The sequence below is a fragment of the Pristis pectinata genome, chromosome 41 (assembly GCF_009764475.1).
Source record: "Pristis pectinata isolate sPriPec2 chromosome 41, sPriPec2.1.pri, whole genome shotgun sequence".
Taxonomy (NCBI): Eukaryota; Metazoa; Chordata; class Chondrichthyes; order Rhinopristiformes; family Pristidae; genus Pristis; species Pristis pectinata.
In genome coordinates this window covers 4315169-4333617 of record NC_067444.1, presented here as the reverse complement: position 1 = coordinate 4333617, position 18449 = coordinate 4315169, and the positions used below count along the sequence as shown (strand labels likewise).

Genomic DNA, 18449 nt, shown 5'->3' with positions numbered 1-18449 from the left:
GAGAGAGCAAAATGAATGTCCCTCCATCAAATGTTCTTCCGTAGAGCATCGAACACTACAGCACAGTCAGGCCCTTCAGTCCACTATGTTGTGCCGACATTTTATCCTGCTCTGAGATCTATCTAACCCTTCCCTCCCACATTGTCCCCCATTTCTCTATCATTCATGTGTCTATCTGAGAGTCTTGTAAGTGTCCGTAATGTATCTGCCCCCACCACCTCTGCCGGCAGTGCGTTCCACGCACCCACCACTCTCTGTGTAAAAAAAACTTACCCCTTATACCTTCTTCCAATCACCTTAAAATTATGCCCCCTCGTGTTAGCCATTTTCACCCTGGGAAAAAGTCTCTGACTGTCCACTCAATCTATGCCTCTTGTACACCTCTATCAAGTCACCTCTCATCCTCCTCCTCTCCAAAGAGAAAAGCCCCAGCTCGCTCAACCTATCCTCATAAGACGTGCTCTCCAATCCAGGCAGCGTCCTGGTAAATCTCCTCCGCACCCTCTCTAAAGCTTCCACATCCTTCCTATAATAAGGTGACCAGAACTGAACACAATACTCCAAGTGTGGTCTAACCAGAGTTCTACAGAGCTGCAACATCAACTCGCAGCTCTTGAACTTAATCCCCTGACCAATGAAGGACAACACACCATACGCCTTCTTAACAACCCTATCGACCTGCACAGAAACCTTGAGGGATAAGCAGACCGGATAGGCTGAGATTGTTTCCCAGGAGCGAAGGAGGCTTGAGGAGTGACCATATAGAGGTTTATATCATGGTGCAGATATGGTGGTGATCACAGAGTCTTTTACCCAGGGTAGGGGAGTCTAAAACTGGGGGCGGGGAGGCGGCACATAGATTTAAATTGACGGGCAATTATAGGGGACCTGAGGGTCAACTCTTTCCACACAGAGGACGGAGGGTTTGCGGAACGACGTGCCAGAGGAAGTGGTAGTGGCTGGTACAATTACAAAGTTTAAGAGACAGTTGGACGGGTCCATGGGTAGGAAAGGTTCAGAGGGACCTGGGCCAAACGCCGAGTATTGAGTACAGGAGTTGGGACATTACGTCGCAGTTGTACACGTCATTGGTGAGGCCACACTTGGAGTACCGTGCGTAGTTTTGGTCACCCCGTAACAGGGAAAGACGTGGTTAAACCGGAGAGAGCACAGGAAACATCTACGAGGATGTTGCCAGGACTCAAGGGCCTGGGTTACGGGGAGAGGGTTGCCAGCTTAGGTCTTTATTCCTTGGAACGCAGGAGAATGAGGGGAGATCTTATAGAGGTGTACAAAATTACGAGGGATATGGATAGGGTGAATACATGCAGGCTTTTTTCCCCCCTCAGGTTGGGTGAGGCTAGAACTAGACGACATAGGTTTAGGGTGAAAGGTAAGCTATAAAAGTGGAATCTCAGGGGGAAGTTTGCAGATGATCCCACCGCAGTAGGCCGTATCTCAAACAGCGGTGAGTCAGAGTACAGGAAGGAGATAGAGAGCTTAGTGGCATGGTGTCATGAAGATAACTTTTCCCTCAATGTCAACAAAACTAAAGAGCTGGTCATTGACCAGGAAAGGGGGCAGGTGTACATGCACCTGTCTACATCAATGGTGCTGAGGTCGAGAGGGTCGAGAGCTTCAAGTTCCCGGGAGTGAACATCACCAACAGCCTGTCCTGGTCCAACCACGGAGACGCCACGGACAAGAAAGCCTCACCGGCGCCTCTACTCCCTCAGGAGGCTACAGAAATTCGGTTTGTCCCCTTTGACTCTCACCAACTTTTACCGATGCCCCACAGAAAGCATCCTGTCCGGATGTATCCCGGCTCGGGACGGCAACTGCTCTGCCCGGGACCGCAAGACACCGCAGAGAGTTGTGGACACGGCCCAGCGCGTCACGGACACCAGCCTCCCCTCCGCGGACTCTGTCTTTACCTCTCGCTGCCTCGGTGAAGCAGCCGGCATCATCAAAGACCCCACCCACCCGGGACATTCTCTCTTCTCCCCTCTCCCATCGGGTAGAAGATACAGGAGCCTGAGGGCACGTCCCACCAGGCTCAAGGACAGCTTCTACCCCACGGTGATAAGACTATTGAACGGTTCCCTTATACGATGAGATGGACTCTGACCTCACGATCTACCTTGTTGTGACCTTGCACCTTATTGCACTGCACTTTCTCTGTAGCTGGGACACTTTACTCTGTACTGTTATTGTTTTTACCCTGTACTACCTCAATGCACCCTGTACTGCCTCAATGTAACTGCACTGTGTAATGAATTGACCTGTATGATCGGTTTGCAAGACAAGTTTTTCACTGGACCTCGGTACAAGTGACAATAATAAACCAATACCAACACCAATGCAATGATTGTGTTGATCAACCCAGAAAAGCGTGAAGTGATACACTTCGGGAGACAGAATTCCAAGGCAGAATACAAGGTGAACAGCAGGACTCTTAGCAGTGTGGAGGAACAGAGGGATCTTGCGGTCCACGTCCATAGATCCCTCAAGGTTGCAACGCAGATCAATAGGGTTGTGAAGAAGGTGTGTGGAGTGTTGGCCTTCATTAGTTGGGGTATTGAGTTCAAGAGCCGCGAGGTAATGTTGCAGCTCTATCGAACTCTGGTTAGACCACACTGGGAGTATTGCGTTCAGTTCTGGTCGCCTCATTATAGGAAGGATGTGGAAGCTTGAGAGAGGGGTACAGAGGAGATTTACCAGGATGCTGCCTGGATTGGAGAGCATGTCTAATGAGGATAGGTTGAGTGAGCTGGGGCTTTTCTCTTTGGAGAGGAGGAGGATGATGAGAGGTGACTTGACAGAGGTGTACAAGAGGCACAGATCGAGTGGACAGTCAGAGACTTTATCCCAGGGCAACAATGGCTAACACGAGGGGGACATAATTTTAAGGTGATTGGTGGAAGGTACAAAGGGGATGTCAGGGGTAAGTTTTTTTTAACACAGAGAGTGGTGGGTGCGTGGAATGCACCGCTGGCAGAGGTGGCAGGGGCAGGTAACTGTGAGAGGGGAGGGATTTAATAGGAAACCGAGGGGCAACTCTTTCACCCCAGGGGGTAGTCCGTCGACGGAACGAGCTGCCGGATGAAGTGGGTGAGGCGGGTTAGTGAACGACTTGGGTAGGAACGGCTTGGAGGGATATATATCGAGCCGAAAGCCAGCAAACGGGACCCCGGCGTCGAGAGGAATCTCGGTCAGGGCAGACTGGTTAGGCCATGAGAGCATAAGACAAGGGAGCAGAAGTCGGCCATTCGGACCATCGAGTCTGATCCGCCATTCTATCATGAGCTGATCCATTCTCCCATTAAGCCCCACTCCCCCGCCCTCTCACCACAACTTTTGATGCCCTGGCTACTCAGATACCTATCCATCTCTGCCTTAAATACACCCAATGACTTTGCCTCCCCAACCGCCCGTGGCAACAAATTCCACAGATTCACTGAAGAAATTTCTCCGCATCTCTGTTCTGAATGGGCGCCCTTCAACCCTGAAGTCGTGCCCTCTTGTACTAGACCCCCCTACCATGGGAAACAACTTTGCCGCAGCTACTCTGTCCAGGCCTTTTAACACTCGAAATGTTTCTCTGAGGTCCCCCCCCACCCCCAACCCAATTCTTCTGAGCTCCAAGGAGACCAGCCCAAGAGCCGTCAAACGTTCCTCATGTGTTAACCCTCTCATTGCTGGAATCATTCCAGTGAATCTTCTCTGAACCCTCTCCAACGTCAACACGTCCTTTCTGAAATAAGGAGCCCAAAACTGCACACACTACTCCAAGTGAGGTCTTACTAATGCCTTATAAGAGCCTCAACATCACATCCCTGCTCTTATGTTCTATTCCTCCAGAAATGCATGCCAACAGAGCATTCGCCTTCTTCACCACCGGTTGAGCTGGAGGGCCTGCTTCTGTGCTGGGCCACCCGATGGGAAGGGCACCTTCGCGATGAGGAGAGTACCTGCCGGGTTCCTGTCCGTGCACTGCCCTCCCGCCAGAGCCATCGGCTGCACGAAGACGCCCAGCGCGAAGTCGGCCGGGAAGAAGGTGAGGATCTGTTGGCCGACCTGGACAGCAGGGTTTGGTGGGGGGGGGAGGGGGGAGGTGAAGGAAGAGGAGAGATTAGCTTCACAGATCGAGCACGCCATTAAGCACCCCCCGACCCAAACGCTCATGTTATGGAGCAAGGTGGACCCCGAGATCCCTCACAATCTACCACCCCATGGCCCTCACACCTGATGGTCTGCCTGCCCTGCACTTAGAACATACAACATAGAACACTGCAGCACAGTGCAGGCCCTTCGGCCCACAATGTTGTGCCGACATTTTATCTTGCTCTAAGATCTATCTAACCCTTCCCTCCTTCATAGCCCCCTATTTTTCTTTCATTCCTGGATTATGCAATATCAGGAGTTCCAAACAGTTGCGGCCGGCAGATTATCCATGATATCTACACCCCTGAATGATAAACACGATGATGCCGGAGGAACTCATCAGGCCAGGCAGCATCCGCGGAGAAGAGCAGGCGGTCAACGTTTCCGGGGTCGGGACCCGTCTTCAGGTCTGAAGATGGGAAAAGGGGGAAGCCCAATATATGGGGGGGGGGGGGGGGGAGTGATAGGTCGACAGAAGAGGAGAGGCGGGGTGGGCACAGGGTGGTGATAGGCAGACGCAGGTGAGAGATGGTGATAGACAGGTGCGGCGGGGAGGAGGGGAGAGCAGATCCACCAGGGGATGGGTGAAAGGTAAGGAGAGAGAGGGAAAAAAGGTAAAATAAAAAGAGGCTAGCAAAGGGAAGAAGAGGAGAAGCGTGGTGGGGGGGGGGGGGGGGTGGTGTGGGGAAGGGGGGTGCGGATTACCTAAAGTGGGAGAATTCAATGTTCATGCCGTCAGGCTGCAAGTTTCCAAGATGGAAATCGAGGTGCTGTTCCTCCAGTTTGTGCTTGGAATTCTCCTGGCAGCGGAGGAGGCTGAGGACTGACATATCCGTGATGCAGCTGGAGGGGGGCATTGAAGTGACCGGCAATGGGGAGAGGCAGATCACAGAACAGAGAACATGACAGCACAGAACGGGCCCTTTGGCCCACAATGTTGTGCCGACATTTTACCCTGCTCTAAGATCTCTCTAACCCTTCCCTCCCACGTAGCCCTCCATGTGTCTATCTAAGGGTCTCTTAAATGTCCCTAATGTATCTGCCCCCACCACCCTGCCGGCAGTGCGTTCCCACGCACATCCACCACTCTTTGTGTAAAAAAAAAACTTACCTCTGACATCCCCCTTTATACCACACTTCCTCAATCATCACCTTAAAATTAGTCCCCTCGTGTTAGTGCATTGTCGCCCTGGGTGAAAAGTCTCTGACTGTCCACTCGATCTGTGCCTCTTGTACACCTCTATCAAGTCACCTCTCATCCTCCTCCTCTCCAAAGAGAAAAGCCCCAGCTCGCTCAACCTATCCTCATAAGACATGCTCTCCAATCCAGGCAGCATCCTGGTAAATCTCCTCTGCGCCCTCTCTAAAGCTCCCACATCCTTCCTATAATGAAGCGACCAGAACTGAACACAAATACTCCCAAGTGTGGGTCTGACCAGCAGTTCTATAGAGGCTGCAACATCACCTCACAGCTCTTGATACTCAATCCCCCGACTACTGAATGCAGGCAACACTCCATACGCCCTCCTTAAAACAAACTGAGTGTGGCTAACCTTGAGGGACTTTCTCTGTAACTGCAACATGATATTCTGCATTCTGTTACTGCTAAAGGTCCACCTGATGCTGTTACAGTGCCAGCGACCCGGGTTCAATTCCGGACGCTGCCTGGAAGGAGTTTGTACATTCACCATATGCGTCTGCGTGGGTTTCCTCCGGGTGCTCTGGTTTCCTCCCACATTCCAAAGACATACGGGTTAGGATGTTGCGGGCATGCTGTGTTGGCACCGGAAGCGTGGCGACACTTGCGGACTGCCGCTAGACCACGCTACACAAAAGATGCATTTCACTGTGTTTCAATGTACATGTGACTAATAAAGAAATCTCATCTTACACTGTCTCAGGTAAGTGACCAGAACTGCACAACTTTCCTCCACATTGGTCCAGAATTGCCACACTGGACCAAAGACCCCACTCACCCGGGTCATTCTCTCTTCTCTCCTCTTCCATCAGGCACAAGATACAGGAGCCTGAGGGCACGTACCACCAGGCTCAAGAACAGCTTCAATCCCACGGTGATAAGACTATTGAACGGTTCCCTTATACGACGAGATAGACTCTTGACCTCATAATCTACCTCGTTGTGACCTTGCACCTTATTGTCTACCTGCATTGCACCTCCTCTGTACCTGTGACACTTTACTCTGTACTATTATTGTTTTTACCTGTACTACCTCAATGCACTCTGTACTACCTCGGTGCACTCTGTACTACCTCGGTACACTCTGTACTACCTCGGTGCACCCCGTGCTACCTCGGTGCACCCCGTGCTACCTCGGTGCACCCCGTGCTACCTCAATGCACCCCGTGCTACCTCAATGCACCCTGTGCTACCTCAATGTAACTGCACTGTGTAATGAATTGACCTGTATGGTCGGTGTGCAAGACAAGTTTTTCACTGGACCTCGGTACAAATGACAATAATAAACCAATACCCTTCCTCCAGGAAACGAGCCGATGTCCAGAAATGCAGCAGGGAACAGGGACCCAGGTCACAGGGGCCGAATGGCTGTGCCAGGAGGTGGGCTCCAGAGCTGGCACGCGGGCTGTGTGGGCGGGGCAGGCGTCCGAAGCCAGGGTCCGGACTGTGGGCCTAGCACGCGGCTAGAGGCAGGGTCCTGGTTGCCAGTCTGCTTCCGGCTGCCTTAAACCTCACTGGGTGCCATGGGAACCTATGATGCATCTGCAGAGAGACCTTGGTGTGCAAGTCCATGCCTCACTGAAAGTGGCTACACAGGTAGACATGGTGGTTAAGAAGGCTTATGAAATGCTTGCATTTATTAATCGGGGTAATGAGTACAGGAGTCAAGAAGTTACGATGCATCTCTATAGAACTCTGGTTAGGCCGCATTTAGAGTACGGTGTGCAGTTCTGGTCACCTCACTGTAGGATGGATGTCGAGGCTTTAGAGAGGGTGCAGAGGAGGTTTACTGGGACGCTGCCTGGATTAGAGGACGTGCTATCAGAAGAGGCCGGACAAACCTGGGCTCTTTCCTCTGGAGCGGCGGAGGCTGACGGGCGATCTGTTGGAGGTGTGTAAAACGATGAGGGGCATAGATAGGGTGGACAAGCAATATCTTTTTCCCCATTATTGAGCGATCTAATACCAGAGAGCGTGCATTGAAGGTGAGAGGGGGTCGGTTCAGGACAGACGTGAGGGGTACGTTTATTGACTCAGAGAGTGGTGGATGCCTGGAATGCGTTGCCTGATAGGGTGGTGGAGGCAAATTCATTGGGGGCTTTTAAGAGGGGCACATGAACGAGAGGAAAATGGAGGAATACGGGCATTGTGTAGGTCGAAGGGATTAGCTATGTCGGCACAATATTGTGGGCCGAAGGGCCTGTTCTGTGCTGTACTGTTCTATGTTTAACCCAGTTCCCTGGAGCAGTCAGACAGCAGCCCTACTTGCTGGATCCCAAACAACAAAATCCAATTGAATCCCATTTTCCTTTCCCCGGATTCCACCATTCACCTAAGATAAGATTTCTTCATTAGTCACATGTACATGGAAACCCACGGTGAAATACATCTTTCTTGCGCGGAATATCCTGGGAGGCAGCCCGCGTGTCGCCACACTTCCAGCGCCAATGTAGCATGCCCGCAACTTCCTAACCCCCACGTCTTTGGGAGGAAACCGGAGCCCCCAGAGGAAACCCGGGGGGGGGGGGCAGGGTTGTGGAGAGAACATACTAACTCCTTACAGACAGCGGCCAGAATCAAACCCGGTGAGATTGACCCACCAACCCGCATGTCTCTGATATCTCCATTGAACCTCCCGCCCATTACTTTAAAGCCATGCCCTCTTGTATTGAGCATTGGTGCCCTGGGAAAGAGGCGCTGGCTGTCCACTCTATCTATTCCTCTTAATATTTTGTACACCTCTATCATGTCTCCTCTCATCCTCCTCCTCTCCAAAGAGTAAAGCCCAGCTCCCTCAGTCCTCTCCTCATAATCATACTCTCCAAACCAGGCAGCATCCTGGTAAATCTCCTCTGCACCCTTCCAACGCCTCCACATCCTTCCTATAATGAGGCGACCAGAACTGGACACAGTACTCCAAGTGTGGTCTAATGAGAGTTTTGTAGAGCTGCATCATTACCTCGCGGCTCTTATACTCGATCCCCCGACTTATGAAAGCTAACATCCCATAAGCTTAACTACCCTGTCCACCTGTGAGGCAACTTTCGGGGATCTGTGGATATGAACCCCTCGATTCCTCTGCTCCTCCACACTCCCCGGAATCCTGCCATTAACTTTGTACTCCGCCTTGGAGTTTGTCCTTCCAAAGTGTACCACCTCGCACTTCTCCGGATTGAACTCCATCTGCCACTTGTCAGCCCAGATCTGCATCCTATCAATGACCCTCTGCAATCTCCTACAGTCCTCCACACTATCCACAACACCTCCGACCTTTGTGTCGTCTGCAAACTTGCTAACGCACCCTTCTACCCCCTCATCCAAGTCATTAAGCCATTCTCTGTTTGTTCATGTGCCTGTCTCAGAGCCTCTCAAACCCCTCTATCGTCTCTGCTGCCACCCCCACCCCTGGCAGCGCATCCCAGGCACCCACCACTCTCTGTGTAAAACAAATCTCTTTTGAACTTTCCCCCTCTTACTTTACACGCACGTCCCCCAGTATTTGACGTTTCGACCCCAGGGAAGAAGACCCCGGCTGCCTGCTCTATCTATGCCTCAAGGGGAAAACGCACAGACTCCACATAAACAACGCCGGAGGCTGCAGGAGTGAACCCAGGTCGTGGGAAGCCATCAGGCAACAGCTCCGTCAGCTGCGCCTCTGCGTGACCCAAATGGCGAGCAGAATTAAATGTGTCGGACTTACCCGATAGAAGTTTTCCGATGCCTTCAGGCTCTGCATCGAAGGGAAAGAGAAACAGAACGCAACAATCACTCGTCAGTTCGTTGGAGCAGGCAACCATTCGGAAGATCAGGGAACGGAAGCCTCCTGTGCATTCACTGGGAGGCTCATGCCCGACATAAAAATTCAAAACTCCACTGCCCTGTAACGCAGCTTGCACCGTCCAATTCGGAGTGCAGAGTCACATAGTACAGAGGCGCTCCAGCTCAACAAGTGCACGAAACCATCACAGTAATCCCAGTCTATTCTCCCGAAATCTCCATCAACATCTACGTCCATAGATCCCTCCAGGTTAGGTTTGTTAAGAAGGCGTATGGTGTGTTGGCCTTCATTAGTTCAAGAGCCGCGAGGTGATGTTGCAGCTCTAATAGAACTCTGGGCAGACCACACTTGGAGTATTGTGTTCAGTTCTGGTCGCCACATTATAGGCAGGATGTGGAAGCTTTAGAGAGGGTGCAGAGGAGGTGTACCAGGACGTTGCCTGGATTGCAGAGCACGTCTTATGAGGATAGGTTGAGTGAGCTGGGGCTTTTCTCTTTGGAGAGGAGGAGGATGAGACATGACTTGATAGAGGTGTACAAGAGGCACAGATCGAGTGGACAGTCAGAGACGTTTTCCCAGGGTGACAATGGCGAACACGAGGGGACGTAATTTTAAGGTGATTTGAGAAAGGTATAAGGGGGATGTCAGGGGTAAGTTTTTTTTCCCCTCAGAGAGTGGTGGGTGCATGTAACGCACTGCCGGCAGAGGTTGTGGGGGCAGATACATTAGGGACATTTAAGAGCCTCTTAGAGAAGCACATGAATGATAGAGAAATGGAGGGGCTGTGTGGGAGGGAAGGGTTAGGTAGATCTTAGAGCAGGATAAAATGTTGGCACAATATCGTGGGCTGAAGCGCCTGTACTGTGCCGGAATGTTCTACGCTCTGCGTCCTTACCTCATGCTTGCCTTCCAATATCGACGGCCGCAGAGAGGCAGCGAAGGAGCCTCCACCATACTGCGAAGCCAGCAGTGGGAACCCCTCCCGGGTGACATTCTGCGGCGAAACAAAGTAGTTGGCCTTCGCTGGAAGGAGAGAAGGACCCGGTCAGGATCTCCACAGCTTCGGGTAGCTTTTGTTTCGTGCTCTGCTACGGTTATCCGTCTGCGAAAATGGCTCAGCTTGAAATTCCCCCCCTCCCCACCTCTTTTATTGTCTCTTTTTCCCTCTGGAGTAGAGGACGTGCGCAGCCTGACCTGCCAGGCGAGCCCTCCTGCTCTGCATTTTGCAATTCTCCTCTCTGCTGCAAAGTTACACAGTACCACCAGGTTGATTCAGTAAAACGGGTTTATTAGCAGTATACCGCTTAGGGAGACGTCTCGGCAGCACTCATTGAGAGTCACCACCCGAGGTCTCCAAAGGAGCAGACAGTAATTTATACAGACATTGTCACGCACACTCAATGAATGTGGCTCCACGAGTTTCGGTCAGGCCTCAGAGATCCAAAGACAGACAATCGCACTTATTGTTCAGCATAATTGATTTGTAGTCAAGAGATTCAAAGACAGGTATCACCCTCATTGTTTCGGACAAGCTTCCCACCTGCTGTTTAATGCACCCAGTACCCTTACTGTCTAGTATAATTGGCTGGCAACCAAGTTCCAGACATAGTAATTATCACCTGGTCCTGAGCCAGGGGTTTGCTTGCGAGGTATTTTTTCGTCAGTTATATGTAGAGTCACAGTTTCATAACCCTTTACTTCCTCACTTTCCAACAGCTCCCGTTCACTCATTGATGGCCTAACCTGTATCCTAGTGGTCACCACCCCCCCCCCCCCCCCCCCCCCCCCCCCTGCTTTTTACCCTTGTAACAGACAACTGGAAACGTAAGGGTTAATGGCGTGCAGCTGTTCTTTTTTTTGTATAAAACATTTATTAGTTAAAAGCACTACAAAAGACTACGAATATCAAATGTATACATCTAACACAGAAAGGATCATCTAAGCAACTGCATAACTTCAGAGATTATTGTAAACTGACACTCACGAAAGCACACATACGTCACTCCGCCCGGTGCTGCAACACTCAATATTTCATATCAAAATCGTATTGGTGCCGTCCACGACACACGCTATCTCTTGAGGAGCCCACCGAGCGCGGAACTCAGCCAGGGTGCCCGCGGAGACCGCGTGCCCCATCTCCAAAGACACCCGCGCGCGCACGTAAGCACGGAAGACCGGCAGGCAGGCAGACTGGCCAGTACCCTCGGCCGCCCACCGCCGCGTCCCGTGGATGGCCAGCTTGGCCAGGCCCAGCAGAAGACCCACCAGGAGATCTCCCGCACGCTCAGCCCCGCGCCGCACCGGGTGGCCGTATACCAGCATCGTCCGGCTGAAATGCAGCCAGAACTTAAGCAGCAGCCCCCTCAGATACACAAAGAGGGGCTGCAGCCTCTCACATTCTGCGTACGCGTGGTACACCGTCTCCTCCCGGCCACAGAAGTGACAGGCGGCCGGAGTATTGGTGAACCGGCTTAAGAAGCAGTTGCACGGTACTGCCCGGTGCAGCACCCACCACCCCAGGTCCCCGACGTACAGCTGGAGGACTCCCTCGTATAGAAGCCTCCATCGGGGACCCCCCGCTCCGCCCGCCGGCAAGACGGCCCGCCACGGTATATCCGGCCGGCAGACCAGGGCTAGGAAGTGAAAGGTGTGCAGGAGCAGCCCGTACAATAAGCGCCTCAGCTCCTCACAGAGCGGCACGGTCGGCATGTCCCCCAGGCGGCTCAGGTTGTGCTGGGCCGCCTCCTGAGACAGACGTCGGGCCCTGGGCCCAAGCAGCAATTCCGGCAGCGCAGGGGCCAGCGCGGCTGGGACACCACCCCCCTACCCCACCCCCTGGCAGCTCCCGCGACGGGAGGGGGAGGTGTCATGCACTTGCCGCACGACACCGCGCCCCATACCCGCATCGGATCTCGGTAGAACCCGGGCAGTTCCCGCGGTATGGCACGTGCAGCTGTTCGTCCCAAGGCGTGACATTGCTTCAACCATGGGGTGGCTGTAAAATGTCCAGGTGTGGGTGAGAAAGAAAGAAGTCTTTTTCAGACATATCTTGTTTTGCTGGAAGCAACTGCCTTAGTAAGTGCAACTTCCCACAAAGGTTTCCCATGAAATGGGTATAAGGGTAGGGACACTGACCGGTAGATCTCCGAGTGGGGATCAGTACAGAGCTCGGTCGGGTTAGACTGTTTACCCTTTTTCTGTGTCCCTCATGCTAAACTAATAAAGCATGAATCGCAGAGGAGATTTACCAGGATGCTGCCTGGATTAGAGAGTATGGATTACAAGGAGAGACTAAAGGAGCTAGGGCTTTACTCATTGGAGAGGAGGAGGATGAGAGGAGACATGATAGAGGTGTACAAGATACTAAGAGGAATAGATAGAGTGGACAGCCAGCGCCTCTTTTCTAGGGCACCAATGCTCAAAGACGTACGGGTAGGTTAACATAGGGTTTAAAATGGGCGGCGCAGACTCGTTGGGCCAGAAGGGCCTGTTACCACGCTGTAAATAAAAATTTAAAATTTAAAGAGGGCATGGCTTTAAGGTAATGGGTGGGAAGTTCAAGGGAGACGTCAGAGGGAGGTTTCTCACCCAGAGAGAGGTTGGGGCATGGAATGCGTTGCCTGGGGCGGTGGTGGAGGCTGATACGTTGGTCAAGTTCAAGAGATTGTTAGGTAAATATATGGAGGAATTTAAGATAGAGGGATATGTGGGAGGAAGGGGTTAAATAGTCTTAGGTGTGATTTGAAGGTTGGCACAAAATGGTGGGCTGAAGGGCCTGTATTGGACTGTATTGTTCTGTAGTTCTATGGTATGTTCTTTGGTTCTGCTGTTGTCTGATTTTTTTTACAGTGCGGGTTGACTTTCACACCCTGATTCGGACTAGTTAATCGTCACGCACACCAGAGCGCAGTGAAATTCCTTGCTCGTACGAATCCTACGGAGTGAGCAGCGGACATGGTAGTAAAAAAAATACAACCGGAACTGCGAACGCAAAGCTGAGGAACAGATTGACCCGGGTTCAATTCCCAACGCTGTCTGAGAGGAGTCTGTACGTCCCGTCCCCCCACCCCCCCCAACACCCATGTGTCTGCATGGGTTTCCTCCGGGTGCTCCGGTTTCCTCCCACGTTCCAAAGATGGAGACGGATGTAGCGTGATATAGATCAGCTGCAGATGTGGGCAGATGGGGTTTAACCCAGATAAACATGAGGTGTTGCACCTTGGTGGGACTAATGTCAAGAGGCAGTACACTCTTACGGGCCAGACCCTTAACAGTGTTGAAGAGCAGAGCGACCTTGGGGTGCAAGTCCATGCCTCACTGAAAGTGGCTACACAGGTAGACAGGGTGGTTAAGAAGGTTTATGGAATGCTTGCTTTCATTAATCAGGGTATTGAGTACAGGAGTCGAGAAGTTATGACGCATCTCTGCAGAACTCTGGTTAGGCCGCATTTGGAGTATTGTGTGCAATTCTGGTCACCTCACTGCAGGAAGGATGCCGAGGCTTTGGAGAGGGTGCAGAGGAGGTTTACAGGGACGCTGCCTGGATTAGAGGGCGTGTGCTATCAGGAGAGGCCGGACAAACTTAGGCTCTTTTCTCTGGAGAGGCGGAGGCTGAGGGGTGATCTGTTGGAAGTGTATAAAATTATGAGGGGCATAGGTAGGGCGGACAAGCAGTATCTTTCTCCCCCATTATTGAGCGATCCGATACCAGAGGGCGTGCATTGCAGGTGAGAGGGGGTAGGTTCAGAACAGACGTGAGGGGTACGTTTTTTACTGAGAGAGTGGTGGATGCCTGGAATGTGTTGCCTGATAGGGGGTCGAGGGAAATTCATTGGGGGGCTTTTAAGAGGGGCTTGGATGGACACATGAATGAGAGGAAAATGGTGGGATAGGGGCATTCTGTAGGTAGGAGGGATTAGCTATGTCAGCACAGCATTGTGGGCCGAAGGGCCTGTTCTGTGCTATACTGTTCCATGTACGAGTTAGGTGTTGTGGGCATGCTACGTTGATGCCGGAAGAGTGGCGACACTTGCGGGCTGCCCCCAGCACGTTCTCAGCAACGCAAGAAGACGCATTTCACTGTGTGCTTTGATGTACACGTGACTAATAAACAAATATCTTATCGAGAACAAAGTATCGTAGTGCAAAAGTACGCTCAAGGGACAATAACAGAAGAGGTAGAGTCACACATAATGCAGAAGGATAGTGTACAAGGTTGCTGTAGGCTACAACAGGACATTGATAGGATGCAGAGCTGAGCTGAGAAGTGGCAGATGCAGTTCAACCCGGATAAGTGTGAAGTGACACACTTCGGGAGATCAAATCTGAAGGCAGAATACAATGTTGATGGCAGGACTCTCAACAGTGTGGAGGAACAGAGGGATCTTGGGGCCCACGTCCATAGATCCCTCAAGGTTGCCGCGCAGGTCGATACGGTTGTTAAGAAGGCATATGGACTGTTGGCCTTTATTAGTTGGGGTATTGAGTTCCAGAGATGCAACGGCATGTTGCAGCTCGATAGCGGACCAGAACTGACACAATACTCCAAGTGTGGTCTGACCAGAGTTCGATAAAGTCACCTCTCATCCTCCTCCTCTCCAAAGAGAAAAGCCCCAGCTCGCTCAACCTATCCTCATAAGACTTGCTCTCCAATCCAGGCCACATCCTGGTAAATCTCCTCTGCACCCTCTCTAAAGCTTCCACATCCAAGGTGATAAGACGGACAGATCGGTGAACAGTCAGAGACTTTTTCCCAGGGCGACAATGGCTAACACGAGGGGCATAATTTTAAGGTGATTGGAGGAAGGTATAAGGGGGATGTCAGGGGTAAGTTTTTTTTTACACAGAGAGTGGCAGGTGCGTGGAACGCACTGCCAGCAGAGGTTATAGGGGCAGATACATTAGGGGACATTTAAGAGGACAGATAGACACATGAATGATAGAGAAATGGAGGGCTACGTGGGAGGGAAGGGTTAGATAGATCATTGAGCAGGATAAAATGTCGGCACAACATTGTGGGCCAAAGGGCCTGTACTGTGCTGTAATTTATGTTCTATCCTTCTTATAATGAGGTGACCATAACTGAACACAATACTCCAAATGTGGTCTGAACAGAGTTCCACAGAGCTGCAACATCACCTCGCGGCTCTTGAACTCAATCCCCTGACTAATGAAGGCCAACACTCCATACGCCTTCTTAACAACCCTATCGACTTGTGCGGCAACCTTGAGGGATCTATGGACGTGGACGGATCCAGTTATTTTCGAATCCGCAGGTTCTTTCAGGAGTCCAAGAATGAATTGAAAACAACTTGGTGCTTCACAAAGTTTTATTGGAAAAGTTGAAAACCAAGAGTCAGTCGCAGAGCACACGGCACTAGCTTTACTACTGGGATATGAGCCGAGACAAAAGGAACTGAAGATGAGCTCGGGATGAGGGAGGGGGGAAGATGGCAAGAGAGAGATAGATGCAAGGGAGTTGGATAAGCAGAGAAAGACAGAGGGATTAACAAAGAGCGACACCATTTATACCTGAGATAAGAGGTACTCCTTAGCTAACAATAGTCCAATTAGGAATCCCTATTAGATACCTGCGGCAAAACCAACCGATGAGAAAGCACGTATTCATCTGATGGACGAACCAATAAGCTCGGTAGTGGCCATTCCTTGTGCTGCCACTTGAGGTGTATTAAACACTATACATGTTTAAAAAAAAGGAATTAAAACAGTCAAATCCAACACAGACCTCTATCAAGTCACCTCTCATCCTCCTCCTCTCCAAAGAGAAAAACCCTCACTCACTCAACCTATCCTCATAAGACGTGCTCTCCATCCAGGCAGCATCCTGGTAAATCGCCTCTGCACCCTCCTCTCCACATCCGTCCTAGAATGAGGTGACCAGAACTGAACACAATACTCCAAGTGTGGTCTGACCAGAGTTCTATAGAGATGCAACATCACGTCGCGGCTCTTGAACTCAATACCCGACTAATGAAGGCCAACACTCCATACACCTTCTTAACAACCCTATAATGGGATTTGAAGTGCACTCAATGGGCTGAACAGCCTGTTGCATCTCTCAAGAGCAGTGCAGCACAGGAACAGGCCCTTCGGCCCTCCACGTTGGTGCTGGCACCGACGGACACTTGGCCCATCTGCTTGTCGGTATCCTCTCAATCCCTGCCTGCTCCGCGTGCCCATCTGAATGCCTCTTCAACATCGCTGTTGTATCTGCCGTCCATCACCACGGCGAGAGAGAGAGAGGGGGCGGCGAGAGAGAGAGAGGGGGCGCGAGAGAGAGAGAGGGGCGGCGAGAGAGAGAGGGGGGGGCCGGCGAGTAGGAGAGAGGGGCGAGAGAGAGAGGGGCGGCGGAAGAGAGGGGGGGCGGAGAGAGGGGGGGGGGCGAGAGAGAGGTGGGGGCGAGAGAGAGGGGGGGCGAGAGAGAGGGGGGGGGCGAGAGAGAGGGGGGGCGAGAGAGAGAGGGGGGGGCGAGAGAGAGGGGGGGGCGAGAGAGAGGGGGGGGCGAGAGAGGGGGGGGGCGAGAGGAGGGGGGCGAGAGAGGGGGGGGGGCGAGAGGAGGGGGGCGAGAGAGGGTGGCGAGAGAGGGGGGCGAGAGAGGTGGGGGCGGAGAGGGGGGGGGGCGAGAGAGGGGGGGGGGCGAGAGAGAGGGTGGCAGAGAGAGGGGGCGAGAGAGGGGGGCGGAGAGAGGAGAGGAGGGGCGAGAGAGAGAGGGGGGCGAGAGAGAGGGGGGCGAGAGAGAAGGGGGGGCGGGCAAGAGAGAGGGGGGCGAGAGAGAGGGGGCGAGAGGAAGGGGGGGCGAGAGAGAAGGGGGGGGCGAGAGGAGGAGGGGGGCGAGAGAGAGGGGGGCGAGAGAGAGGGGGGCGAGAGAGAGGGGGGGCGAGAGAGAGGGGGGCGAGAGAGAGGGGGGGGGCGAGAGAGAGGGGGGCGAGAGAGAGGGGGGGCGAGAGAGAGGGGGGGCGAGAGAGAGGGGGGGGCGAGAGAGAGGGGGGCGAGAGGAGAGGGGGGGCGAGAGAGAGGGGGGGCGAGAGAGAGGGGGGCGCGAGAGAGAGAGAGGGGGCGAGAGAGAGGGGGCGAGAGAGAGGGGGCGAGAGAGAAAAGGTGAGAGAGAGAGAGTGGGCGAGAGAGAGGGGGCAGAGAGAGAGGGGGGCGAGAGAGAAGGGGTGGGGGGCGGGAGAGAGGGGGTCAGAGAGAGAGGGGGGCGAGAGAGAGGGGGGCGAGAGAGAGGGGGGGGGCGAGAGAGAGGGGGGCGAGAGAGAGGGGGGCGAGAGAGAGGGGGCGAGAGAGAGGGGGGCGAGAGAGAGGGGGGCGAGAGAGAGGGGGGCGAGAGAGAGGGGGGCGAGAGAGAGGGGGGGCGAGAGAGAGGGGGCGAGAGAGAGGGGGGCGAGAGAGAGGGGGGCGAGAGAGAGGGGGGCGAGAGAGAGGGGGGCGAGAGAGAGGGGGCGAGAGAGAGGGGGGCGAGAGAGAGGGGGGCGAGAGAGAGGGGGGCGAGAGAGAGGGGGGCGAGAGAGAGGGGGGCGAGAGAGAGGGGGGCGAGAGAGAGGGGGGCGAGAGAGAGGGGGGCGGAGAGAGGGGGGCGAGAGAGAGGGGGGCGAGAGAGAGGGGGGCGAGAGAGAGGGGGGCGAGAGAGAGGGGGGCGAGAGAGAGGGGGGCGAGAGAGAGGGGGGCGAGAGAGAGGGGGGCGAGAGAGAGGGGGCGAGAGAGAGGGGGGGCGAGAGAGAGGGGGGCGAGAGAGAGGGGGGCGAGAGAGAGGGGGCGAGAGAGAGGGGGGCGAGAGAGAGGGGGGCGAGAGAGAGGGGGGCGAGAGAGAGGGGGCGAGGGAGAGAGGGAGAGAGGGGGCGAGAGAGAGGGGGGCGAGAGAGAGGGGGGCGAGAGAGAGGGGGGCGAGAGAGAGGGGGGCGAGAGAGAGGGGGCGAGAGAGAGGGGGGCGAGAGAGAGGGGGGCGAGAGAGAGGGGGGCGAGAGAGAGGGGGGCGAGAGAGAGGGGGGCGAGAGAGAGGGGGGCGAGAGAGAGGGGGGCGAGAGAGAGAGGGCGAGAGAGAGGGGGGCGAGAGAGAGGGGGGCGAGAGAGAGGGGGCGAGAGAGAGGGGGCGGAGAGAGAGTGGGGGGAGAGAGAGAGGGGGCGAGAGAGAGAGGGGCGAGAGAGAGAGGGGCGAGAGAGAGAGGGGCGAGAGAGAGAGGGCGCGAGAGAGAGAGGGCGAGAGAGAGAGGGGCGAGAGAGAGAGGGGCGAGGAGAGGGGCGAGAGAGAGAGGGGCGAGAGAGAGGGGCGAGAGAGAGGGGCGAGAGAGAGGG

At 53.9% G+C, this 18449-nt stretch overlaps 1 protein-coding gene across 1 annotated transcript in view; it reads right to left on the bottom strand.

Moving 5' to 3' along the window:
- Nucleotides 1-12046, bottom strand: part of LOC127587590 (tectonic-3-like) — a 38990-nt gene extending 26944 nt beyond the window's left edge. The window contains exons 1-4 of the mRNA XM_052045999.1: nt 11968-12046; nt 10036-10163; nt 9063-9092; nt 3972-4077 (exon numbers count right to left, since the gene is read on the bottom strand). Of these exons, the coding sequence (XP_051901959.1) occupies nt 3972-4077; nt 9063-9092; nt 10036-10163; nt 11968-12046 (343 nt within the window). The remainder of the gene's footprint in view (nt 1-3971; nt 4078-9062; nt 9093-10035; nt 10164-11967) is intronic.
- Between the last annotated feature and the right edge of the window lie 6403 nt (nt 12047-18449).